General features: G+C 42.9%; 1 protein-coding gene across 5 annotated transcripts in view; it reads left to right on the top strand.

Annotated features, from left to right (window-relative positions):
* Positions 1–12,645, top strand: part of plxna2 (plexin A2) — a 181,379-nt gene that overhangs the window by 99,442 nt on the left and 69,292 nt on the right. For all 5 annotated transcript variants that reach the window (XM_056422503.1, XM_056422504.1, XM_056422506.1 and 2 more), the window contains exons 6-7: positions 7,619–7,742; positions 10,389–10,542. In XM_056422503.1, coding sequence (XP_056278478.1) covers positions 7,619–7,742; positions 10,389–10,542 — 278 coding nt within the window. The remainder of the gene's footprint in view (positions 1–7,618; positions 7,743–10,388; positions 10,543–12,645) is intronic.

Here is a 12,645-nt window from a genome sequence, read left to right on the forward strand (position 1 = left end):
CCCTCTCTGTGGCTGATACAATATGGGTACACATGGATCACAAAAGATGAAGCCATTCATAAAACAATGTAAAACCATCTCATCATGCCATCTCGCATGGGAAGAAGCAATAAAATGCTGATGATGTATCAGAGTTGCAGATGCTCAATTAATTATGTAATCTTGTAAATTTATCTGAAAGCGCAGGGTTTTAATTGTAAACGAGACAAATGACGTCGTAAAGTCAGAATTCGATAATCCCCATGGGTCTGAAGGGGTGTGGTTTATGGAATTAGTTCGCATGGAGACTGCACACATGTACAAATAATCACGAATAGAAGGAAGTATCTCGGTGCTAATTATTTTCATTATTGTTATCAGTGGTTGATAGATTTTAATGCATACTTAGTGAATATGTGTCTCGTTAGAAATAGAAGGTCTGTGTTTCACCCAGATATATAATAATATATATATATTATTAAATATGTGCATGCTGTCAAACCTTCAGAGTTTACATTTGATAAGTCTTTAATTACCTCCATTCAATTTTCTTTTTAAATCTTAATTTCATCTCTTTTTTTCCTTTGTTGTTAACCACTGTGTGGAAGGCGCTACACAAATAAGTGTTATTAGTTATTGTAATAAGTATCCGTCGAATACTGCTGGAGAAAAGCAGCTGCACCCTTCTGGTGAAGAGCTCTTCCCACTCATCCGAAATTAGATTTCTTGCCAGCCGTGGTGCCATCTACAGCTGTGATGCTCCCGCTTCCGTCTACCCCCTTCTACCTGAAACCATTGTTGATTTTATAAAATGATCTTTCCCTCTCTCCCATGTTTGTGTGCACCTCTCTCAGCTGGCGTCTACGGCATGCCACTCATCTCCTCTCAGCTCAGCACAGCTCACTACTGCGTTGTCTCCCATTTAGGCACCCTTCCCTCTGGAATCAGCTCTTCCACACTCCAGAGATGGTTGGCTTGCCACACATGCACATCTCTCGCTTTGATCCCCACCCCCCCCCCCCCCCACACACACACACACCGACGCCCCTCATTCTACAGCTGCCATCCACAATATCCATCCTCTAATCTTCTCCTCCACCCATTGTGTCCCCTTCCATCATTCCTTTATGTCTGGCATGTATGCTCATTGAAGTGCATCATTCTAAGGTGGCCAATTAGGAACATAGGAGGACATTAGCTTGGTTTGCGATGATGAGGAGAAGGAGAGAATGCCAAGGAGGCGGTGAGCTGGTCAGGAGTGGCGTCTCTGTCTTCCCTGTCTTTCTGCTCGCTTTCTTCTTCCTCTGATTCAGTGTGGTGTGAGCCTCTAAAGTCCTTTAATTACCAGCAGCTGCTAGGCATCCACTGAATGCACGAAGAATGAGAGGGGGGGGAAAAGAGAGGGGATACGAATGAGAGAGGGGGAGAGTGTTTGATGCTGCACACTCATCGGCCCACAAGAGCGAGAAGCATTTTGATTGCAGCTCAAAGGGGAGCTCATCATCTCCAGCACTCTTCAGTCAAAGTCCTGTGAATGGGTCGTTCAGCCTCCGTCTGACCACAATCCAAAAACATGGAACTGTGGCGATTTCTCTCCGTTGCTCCCTCAGCCATGGCTCTAAGATGTCTCATCATGCCCAAAAGAGGATTTTCCATCTCAAAATGCCCCACCTCACTCGGGTGTAAGTGTCTCCGCTCGCGCCCACATTCTAGGAGAAGACGAGAAGTTTTGTTGAGATTTCTCAGGATTAGTCCGGACTTCTATCCAGAGGGCTGGTGCCAAGGTCAGAAGTTGACCAGTACACCAGTGGTTTCAATAGTATAATGTATATCATAAGAATGACATCTTGACTCAAGTAGTATTTACAGTATGTCAAGATCTGTGCTAGTTTGTTGTGTAGATGGCAGCTTAGGGCTATTGGTGTAGTAGGCCCCTGCAGAGAGTGAGTCAGCATTTTCTGTGAGCAGAACAACATATCACGACTAAACTGTGATACTGTATTGTACTGTACTGTCAATCTGCATGTAGCTTAACTGCTCCATTCTGTTCAAGCAACAACCCACACAGCAGCAGCCTGAATGGCACAGCTGTCCACTTGTCAACAATCGGTGCTACGAGCTTAAATGCTACCAAACGATTTGTTTGGCAGCCTGGTTTTGGAGCACATTATACAGGTACACTTTGTCAACTGCACGACTAGAGGTTTGAGGACCATGCTTCAACAAAATGGTCTCATTTTGGAACATGAACCCATGATTTAAGAGAAAGAAGTTAGGACTTAATTGATACACAACAGCCCATTTTTTCTAAATACAACATTTCCCCATGAGCAAGCACTGGAGCAACAGTGGCAAGAAATTCACACCTGCAAGACGAGAAAGCATAACGACGATGGGGAAGGAGCCATGTCAGGAACATGCATTAATGGGATATGGATGCATACAGAGAGAGAAATGAGCTCAATGTATCCTAGAAACTACAAGCAATGTCATAACCCTACTCTTAAAAACTTCTGAGAGGGTGTCTGCCTCCCAGACTAAAACTGTGATGGTTCCTCCAGGAGAGGAGCTGGATGCAGCGTGTTCATCATTGTGCGAGACATGACGTCAAACACCGACCATACCGTGTCATTTACCAGTGGCAACAACAATTAGCACAGCAATGAAAATGGCTGCTTCGGCCCATTGTGGATGTCAGACTGTGTGTCTACTCTAATGGCAGACTCATCAGCGACAGGCACTGTTAGCAGTCGGAGGGAAGGCGCATCCATCTTCCCAATTGGGCCTAATGAGATATCGATCACGAACGTGCAGGTCTATCAATATTTCCATAGATTTCTTGCACATAGAGCTCGTACACATTGTTTGCTCCATGATTTTTGAAATACTGCACCAGTATGTGTAGAAGTGGGCAGGCTGCATGTAATACAGTTAATGATCCTAAAAACCCCAGTGTGTTTGTACCTCGCTCGCTCACTCATTTTCTGTTTGAGATCCTTCGCCACGCTGCTCTTTCTCTCTGCTCAGCCCACGCATGTAAAGCTGTAGCTGCTGCAGAACACTGAGCAATAGTCTCTTCATGAATCTGTTTTTCTTCCCTCTCTTTCTCTTTTTCTTTACCTTCACCCAAGACCTTTAACAAAGACTGACTTGATTTGCATAAACCTATGTGTGTGTGTGTGTGTGTGTGTGTGTGTGTGTGTGTGTGTGTGTGTGTGTGCACACATGTGCCTCTGAGTGTGTTTGACTCAGTTTACACCACAATAGCTTCCCAGATCTATGAGAAGATGAAGTGAATGGGCTGTGGCCAAACTGTGCTGTGTGTCCCGAGGACGCTGTCCCGCAGTGACATTAACAGTCGCCACAGAAGACAGACCGTGAGTTGCTTCTTTTGGTTCGACCGCTGAGCTGACATGAACTGCTTTTTAAATTATTATTCCTCCTTCTATTCAATTCAATTCAGTTTATTTTGTATAGCCCGATATCATAAATTACGAATTTGCCTCAGAGAGCTTTACAATCTGTACACTTACGACATCCCTGTCCCTTCAAACTGCCCTCCGTACCTGTGGTGTGCATTTAAATGGATGTTCTCACACTTTAGGGATGCAACAGTTAGAAACAAATGCCAGAAATTACTCAGAATGAAGACAAAACCCTAAAGGAAGGAAGGAAGTGTGTGTGTGTGTGTGTGTGTGTGTGTGTGTGTGTGTGTGTGTGTGTGTGGACATAATACATCACTGCTCACATAGTCATTTCTCTTTTCATGTTTAAAAAACTCCGGTAGTCACGCTTCATACGTGTTCATGTTAACATGTGTTTCTGTTGAAATGGGTGGACCAGGGTTCCATTCAAACAAATCGAATCATCCCAGTGATTCTCTAACATGATGGGCTAGTCAAGCTTTGTTAAGCACCATCAAATATTCAAAATACATCTAGTTCTTCCTCACTGTACCTTCATCATGCCACCCTTCTTCTTTTCACATCCCACTCTTCCTCCAAACCATCTGTTGTGTTCGATGCTGTCATTTTCCTTTCTTTGTGGGGTTTGTGGTCTGGCTCTAGCAAAGGGAAGGAAGGTGATTTTAAAATGGCTCCCCCTCTGTTCTCTCTTTTTTAAACATGGCACTCACAATGAGAGCTGCAATCAGACAATCCTTCACACTTCCATTGAAGTCCTTAGATGTGGTAAGGGGAGGGGAGGAGAGATAGAAGAACATGCTTGTGTGCATAAATGTATGAAAGACTTAGTGTGAGGGACTGCATTATTGTGTATTAATATGTGTATTATGTATGTGTATGTGCACGTTTATGTGGATGCATGTTTGAGTGTATGCATTATTTGTCTGTGGCTATGTGTCTGTTTGTTGTCATGTGAATGGGTGTGTGTATTCATAAGTCTGCTTGTCTGTCAAAGCTTGGCGCAGCAGAGACAACAGTGTAATTGCTTGTCCAGGACAACAGAATAAGAAGCAGACATTGGTGGAGCAGACCCTGAGGTTTGGCCTCAGCTCACCCCGCTCCCTCACGCTGTAACATTTTACTTTGCACTCACATAACACTCTGCACATTAAAAAAAGGTTAGTGATTTAGATCACAGTGCAAATGTGTGTAGAGGCTTTATTTGCACCAGTGCCACACACAATGCACAGGAGACAACAATATGCTTTTTTTTTTTTATGTTTATTTATCTTTGTCTTTTCTCCCTTTCCTTACATGTCTCCGTGACATGTGACTGCCACTTACAACTGCAGTCTGTTGACGCCAGAGAGGAGTAATAATAGAGGTGCAAACAGCTACTTCAGCACCATGGACAGGGCTTAACACCCAGGCTGCCTCCAGCAGCCCTGGAGGGCAAATAGCTCCTTATTACAGGAGACCGGCTGGGAGAACGCCGTGCATTTGTTCTGCCAATATGTGCATGTACATGTAATTGTGTGTGCAAGTGGTCATGTTTGTCTGTGTGTTTCTTTCTCTTTTGAAAGAAATTCAATGTGCGTAACCCCCTCAGGAATGTGAGTGATGGAACACAAAGCATCGGGGAAAGCGACTGAGTGACAGGCCAGGGCCAGACGGGAGGAAAAGGGGGGTGTACAGGAGAGGGGATCAGGAGGGGGAATATGAGGGAGGCAGAATTCTAGTCAACACTCAGTGGCATGCACTTCAGCTAATGAGAGAGTCAAGGGGTCAGTTTGTAACTACACAGAGATAATGGCCATCTCCTGAAACCATGGCAACAGCAGCCGTCCTGCACCCCTCCACCCCCACCCCACCCCACCCCTTCTGCCACATTCCCCTTGCCGCGCTCTCATCTTACTTTACCCCACCGAAATGTTTTTTTTTTTTTTTTTGTATATCAGAGAAAGGACAATCAATGCAGGGCTTTTTGTCAGTTAATGAACACCCAGGTTTTTGCATCTGTACCGTTGCAGCTTGGAGACATGCATAAAACATTATGTCGCAGTCCACACCTGAAAACACATCATGGATCATTTGCTGTTGCCATTGTGAATGGAAAAGAAGCGCCAAATTGCAGACGCCTTGCCTAAGAAAGGTGTACTAATTTCAAATTGTGAAAGAGTGAGGCAAAAAAGGAGAAACATTGAGAGAGAGTAAGAGGTCAGCATGGGCAAAAATGAAAAGGCAAGACAATGACAATTTTAAATGTACATTGTTTCACAAAGTAATGAAGGGGGAACTCAGTTAATCATTTGGGAAATGAAATGTAAACAAACCTCTAGCGACAGTGGCCCTCCTTGCCCAGGGGGAGATTCACACTACTACAATAATTCTACACTCTCCTGCTTTCTAAAATTCCTCGGGAGGACTGTGCATATGAGTGTTAGTGTGTGTGTGTGTGTGTGTGTGTTTGTTTGTGTGTGAAACTTAGTGTGCTTGTGCCTGTTCATGTGAGTCTGCTGGATATGGCTTGAACTTCTGACAACATAATTACAGACAGAAGCTGTGGATGAAGATGTAGTTTAGAGTCAGTATGTGTGAGAGTATGTGGTTAAGAAGCATCATATGGGCCCTGATACACACACACACACACACACACACAAATACAGAGTCAGCAGCCATGGGAGAATGGACAGGGTTTGCTGTGGCACATCAGCACCACGGACAGCGACTGACCCATCGGAGTCCAATTAGAGCTGCTCTGACCAGATAGCCAGTTAACCAGACTGGGTTGGATGAGGATAGGGAGCTTTTGGTGTAATGGGATGGAGGGAACACACAGTTTTAATAAGAGGGAGGAGGCGGCTGAGTTTTTTTTAATGAGGAATATAGCGGTGTGTGGTTTTTGTCGCTTGGTACTTGATATACCGTCTGGCCATTAAGATCTCTTATGAGTGAGCACCATGTGATTTGCACCAGTTGCATCACCAAAGTTGTCCAGCAATTGAAGACTATAATTTGTCCATGTAGTGCTTAGTGCTGTGGCTTGGTAGTTTATGTTCGTAAGTATGGTGTAATAAATTACCCACTAGGGCAGAGGCTTCACTGCCTTGCCACCACCTGTTTGTGTGGTTCATTGGGAATGCTTAGCTTCCAGGAGGCCATGTGGTTCTACTGTTTTATAAAACCTTTAGAGCTACATGTCCGAGAAGCAACCAGCTATTTTTACTCCGGAGTGAAATATACACTTTTACAACAGTTAGCTTTTTTCAGTGAAACCGTTTCATATTATGATTTCAATATGCCTGTTTTTCAAAACAAGAACAAACTAGAATGGGCACTCGGTAGAGCGCATACCTTCGCATATCACAACATTGGGCATTGAATTATGAAAATGTTGGCATTAGTTGCATGCCAATTGGATACAAATTGACCGTGCTATGGTAAAAAGAAGATTTTGACCTATCCATGACCTTGACCTTTGACCCGATTGATCCCCAAATCTAATCAAATGGTCCCCGGATAATAACCAATCATCCCACCAAATGTCATGTGATTCAAGAAGATGTTGACCTTTTCATGACCTTGACCTTTGACCCGATCGATCCCAAAATCGAATCAAATGGTCCCCGGATAATAACCAATCATCCCTCCAAATTTCATGGGATTCGGTTTACAACTTTTTTTGTTACGCGAATAACACGCATACAAATAAATAAATAAATAAATACACGGCGATCAAAACATAACCTTCCGCATTTTCAATGCGAAGGTAAACAGAACAACATACATATAAGAACAACATAACGCAAATTGTCAAATGTAAAACCTTTTATCAGCACACAAATTGTCCAGTCGTGTAGTTCTCAAGGTAACTACACGAGCTTGATGTTTGTTTTTCTAAACAATGTTTCTGCTCGTGTTTTTGACATTTTAAATCCCCATCTTTCCATCACTCTTCTGTCCCAACTTAATCTGTCACATAGTATATTCATATTCATATTTTCGTATTTATTTCTATCACTACTGTCGTGATGTTTTTTTGTATACCCTTTCTTTAATTTTTTATTGTTTCTTGTATTTATTCATGGGGTTACTAATGTTTTGTTTGTTGTAACACTCTAATCTAATAGATGTTCTTCTCAGGGCTATACTAGTTCTGGTAGCCTCATATTCATATTCCTGCTGAAAAACAAATATCAGTAATACAATACTCTCTCCCTCTGCTTTCTGTTCAGCTGCTCTCAGAGGAACCGGTGTGAGCACGCAGATGAGCCGTACCGTTTCACCGCCTCTCTCAACCAGTGTGTGAAGGCCACTGTGTACCCCGACAGCATTGCGGTCTCAGAGACCAGTGTACCTGTAAGTTCACACACGCACATTCCTACACAGTAATGATACAAAAACGTCCATTTACATATTCCTCACCCACATACAGAGGCAGAACATTCAAAATGATCCCGTAAAGCAGTTGGCCTCGTTTTGATTGTAGTTGATGCATAAACATTAGAAGAGAAGGTTCATAAGAGCTCCATGTGGGCGTTTCAGTGTGCATATGCTCACTTGGTACAAAGTAGTCAATATGTGTGCCAAGACATGTTTGTGTGGGCGGATGTGTAGGTGTTAAAGTTGTCTGAGTGCATCCGAGTGCAGTGCAGTATGTCCACATGGACCGGGCGAAAACAGGCACATAGAGCATCAGTGAAAGGCTCTCCCTGTCCATATTCTGATGAACTCACACACATTAGGGCTTAAAATACCCACGCTGTTAAATAGTCAGTTAATCCGAAACACAAAAGAGGCCACATTCGGCAGCATTTGGTTTTCACCATATTATATGAGATTTAATATTTTTGCAATTTGGTCATACAAAACAAGTGCAGCTAAACTCTATGACAGCAGTCATAAATCGTCTCCAGACCTCTTCAAATTGCACATCAGTGCCCTGGTTTGATAGTCAGCACAGGCACATTTTCCTTGTATGTACTGTTACGAGAACACAACAGCAAGGGCTAGAGCTCGTGATGGAGTGGTATTTGATAAGGTGGGTGTACTTCTTGGTAAATGGGATGGTTACCGAGGATGAAGTGGGCATGCTCTCCTATGAATCCTAATAGGTGGGTAAACTGTAAACTACCAGAAAATCTGTAGATGTGTATACCTGCTTAACCTCAAATAACCTCCACTGCATCACCATGTATACCTTGAATCATCTGTGAAAGCTTCCACCCAGAATCCCCGATAAGATGCTCTACAGATAACCCTTGTGTAGTGTAATAGTTTCACCCAGAAACCTTTCTGGGATTCAATCCAGAATATTTTCATCCTCAAAAAGTAACAAGAACCCAGTCTCTCTTGAAACATATTTTATATTCCAAGGGTTTCATCTCACCCACCTAGAATGTCACATGAGGCTCCTGAAGGGCCAAAGCTGATGTGGTGCAGCCCAACCCACAACAAGCATGGTTCACCATTAAAGTTGTTTCAACACTCCTTGAAGAACTCTTTCTTCCAAAACGGGTTCTTTGGATGAAAATGGTTCTTAAGGGAAGATTAACCATTTTAAAACCCTTTCTTCGAAAAGTAAAGGAGATCTTTTTGGAATTCTTTTGAAAATCTTCTCCTTCAGCGTGTAGCCTTCAGTAGACTTGACCCGGTTGTCCAGTTTACAACAGCAGTTTATCAGAAAACACTTTGTTTCCATGTCCACTATACCAGCAACAGGGTCATCTCACCAAACCGTCCACAAAACACTCACAGATTCACACAGATCACACATTCCACAGGGGCAGACATCTCCATGACAACACAGCCTCTTCATGTGGGCAATAGGAGATAGAAACACAGTGAAAATAATAAAATTACCTTCATTAAAACTCTGCCACCAATTAGGCTGGAAGTCGCCGCAAAAACACCCACCACCTTCATCACGAGGAAGGAGAGGAGAACAAAAAGAGCAACGACTCACCGCTCTGAGAAAAGTTCACTCTCTGCTGCAGCCTTGCTGCCTCTGTGTGTATGTGTCTGTGTGCATGAAACATTTTGAGTGCTTATCTGTATATGTGTGTCTTGACAAAATGATGAGAGCTAATTCATGTGAGAGCTTTCTTAGGGGAATTCTACATTGAACAAAAGACATTGATTGCTGTGATTGCTGTAATCAAGGATCTCTCTGAAACACCTCAGAGCAAAGTAACACAAACACGGTGAAAATAAAACAGGGGAAGACAAGAGGTCCTTAGGAGAAAGAAGAAACAAAATATCATCCATCCTCTCAATGGGTACCAGAGTAAGCCAGCTAACGAGCGAGGCAGTGTAGTCAGACAGTCAGCATCTCTTGAAAGACCTACAGTTAAGCTGCTCAGCTGCCTTGCCTGTCCCAGTAGCCCCGCGGTGTTTAGTGAGAGGCAGATAAAACAAAGAGAAACTTCAAACGCCGTGGCCCAAAAATAACAGCTAATGGAAGAAGGCTGTGAAATGCCATGATGATAATTATCCAGGCTGCCTCTCTTGGCTAGAGAGCAAGCTAACACACCCTGTGCGCAGAATACATTTATTTATAGGCAGAGCAGCTGAAGGCTCCAGCCCCGGTGTCACTGCTCTCCAGAGTACGACTTCAAACGTTTCTACGTGCATCTGCGTGTCGCGTGTGTGTGTGTGTGTGTGTGTGGAAGTTTTGTTTTTGGGGGGGAGGGGTTGCGGGTTTTTCATGCATCGTTATGTCCTTGTTAACTTTGGAGAAAAAGGAAACACAAATAGAAGTTGCCAAATTATCTTTTTTTCACTTTCCTTTAAGGCTTAAAAAGAAAGTTCAGTGTTGACCACTCACTGAATCACAGTCTGTCTCTCTCTCTGGAATGATATCCTCGACATACAAATGAATCCTTAAGATCTAATTACAGCCTTATTTTCTTTATAATAGAGTTGATAACACGTTGAAGACACTGTTGCAATTATTGGAAAATCACATCATGTTAACATTGTTGTCATCTGCCCCACCCGGTGCAGCTGCTGGTGAAGGTGAGCCACGTTCCAGACCTTTCGGCGGGCATCACTTGCTCCTTCGGCAACCTGACGGAGGTGGAGGGGCAAGTCAATGGCAACCAGATACTATGTGTGTCCCCCACTGCGAAGGATGTCCCCCTCATTCCCATCGACCAAGGTAGAGACAACACACACACACACACACACACACACACACAAAACAGTGAATGTAAACTGATGAGTGGTTTGCTTCCCCAAAATAAATATTGGTGAGACTTTCTATGATGCCCATGTCTATAATACATTATAAACTTAAGTACAATGTGATATAATATGCTTCCAGAACTGCATAAGTATTGTTATAAAATTGAATACATATTCAAAATGCCTGAAAACAATAATTATAACAGAATAATGCATTATAAATGCATTATAAAATATATTATAATGTATTGCCACGATATGGGAATTATAATACACTATGGTTCCTGCCAAATTAAATGGCAGTGAGTGACCAGCAAACACAGATGTTATTATACCGTATTTAAAAAAATGATATATCATTTTAAAATGCTTTATATTGTGTTATGGTTAGATAAGGCATTATGGATATTCATGAGTACTTACAACTATAATTATACAGTGCTATCAAGCAGATTGTAGCGTATTATAAGTATGTTTAATGCATCGTAGACATAGGTTTAAGAATTTAAACCCAAACTATGTTACAATGTCGTCCGTACAAACTCGGGTCTGATCATGGCGATTAGATGTGAACCGTAACAAGTCTAAACACACTCCTTGTAGGACTCCAATGTGTCCCTCTCGTTCTGCTACTTATGCGGCACTGAGAAATCTGTTCAACTGCCCGCACTCTGAAATATCTTTATTGATTCAGAGCTCGTAATTTAAGCAGCCACCGTCTTCATAACAAGCTCCCACAGATCCAGGATCAGTCTCCTGGTCGTGAAGTGTGCCTCACACAAGGCCAGGCCACATTAGAGCTGACGGGGGGTCAGACCGAGATCCCCTGTCCTGTGGCTGAGCTGCAGCTCACCACATTACTGCCCTCAGACTGGGATAATTGGCAATGGTCTAACACGCATGTTCAATCAGCCGGGCGACGGTTTCGTTGAGGGGACGACGGGGAGGTTGATGTGGTGGATTAGTATCTTAGCATAGCCAACGCACAGGGAGCTGGTCTGCTGTTTGCTTTGAAGACAAGTCAGACTTAATATAGACACGCAGCACAAAACACACAATAAATCATAATTGTTATTCATTATCGTAAACATTTTATTTGAGCCGGTAAGAATGTCCAATCAGCCATTTTTAGCTCATTTCACAACATCTAAAGTTCATCTATTCATCGTTGAGGAGAACATACATAAACATTACCTGAACAATGTTTGTATACAGGAATAAATATATGCTAACCACCTTTAATATACTATAAATATCATGACCTTTCAAGCATTCCTCCAGCTTATTTTCATTATTATACCATTGTGACTCTGGGGTCCATTTATTTGCAAACATATATATCATTATAATACTAACACCTGTTATTTGACAATAAATACCGATTGTTTGTAAGCCAAGATGGCTGCAGGGTGACAAAACCAAACATCCTGAATAATATATTATGTGCATAATATGTGCAGTGTGCAGTGGAAATCACTGTGTGTTTTGGGGGTGTGGTAATCCTCCTCCCTGTGAGTAAATCACAGCCCTGTTTGCCCAGAGCTCCCACGGGGACTGATGCATCAGGTACTAATATGAATGTTCTCCCCTAGGTAAATGTCAGCCAATCCCCCTGGTAAGCCCGTCCTCCATCCATCTAGCTTTCCAGCCTTCCTACCATTCCACCTTCCACCTTTCCTCCCTCCTCTTTGTCGCCTCTCCCAACGGTTTATACTTCATTTTTTTGACTCCACAACCATTCCCTTGAGGCCACTTCCTCCTGACCTCCCCACTGTCCTCCTCCATCTCCTGTCCCCAAGGAAGCATTTCTATCTGTAGCACATCAACATCGATCGTGCAGTGCCAATGACCAGAGGAGGGAGGAGAAGTTGAGATAAGATATTGAAGGTGGAATAGAAAAAAAACTGTAGGAGAAATTAAAACAAGAGCAAAGGAGTGAAAGCAGAGGTTAGGATACAACTGTGAGGATGGTCGACTGAGCTTGACATGGAAGAAAATAGCACTTTTCTTCACAAAGGAAAACTGAAATCCTAGAGGAGGTTTTTTGTGGACAGGAACTCTGTTCCACTTTGTTTGC

This window comes from Pseudoliparis swirei, chromosome 9, assembly GCF_029220125.1.
Source record: "Pseudoliparis swirei isolate HS2019 ecotype Mariana Trench chromosome 9, NWPU_hadal_v1, whole genome shotgun sequence".
Classification (NCBI taxonomy): Eukaryota; Metazoa; Chordata; class Actinopteri; order Perciformes; family Liparidae; genus Pseudoliparis; species Pseudoliparis swirei.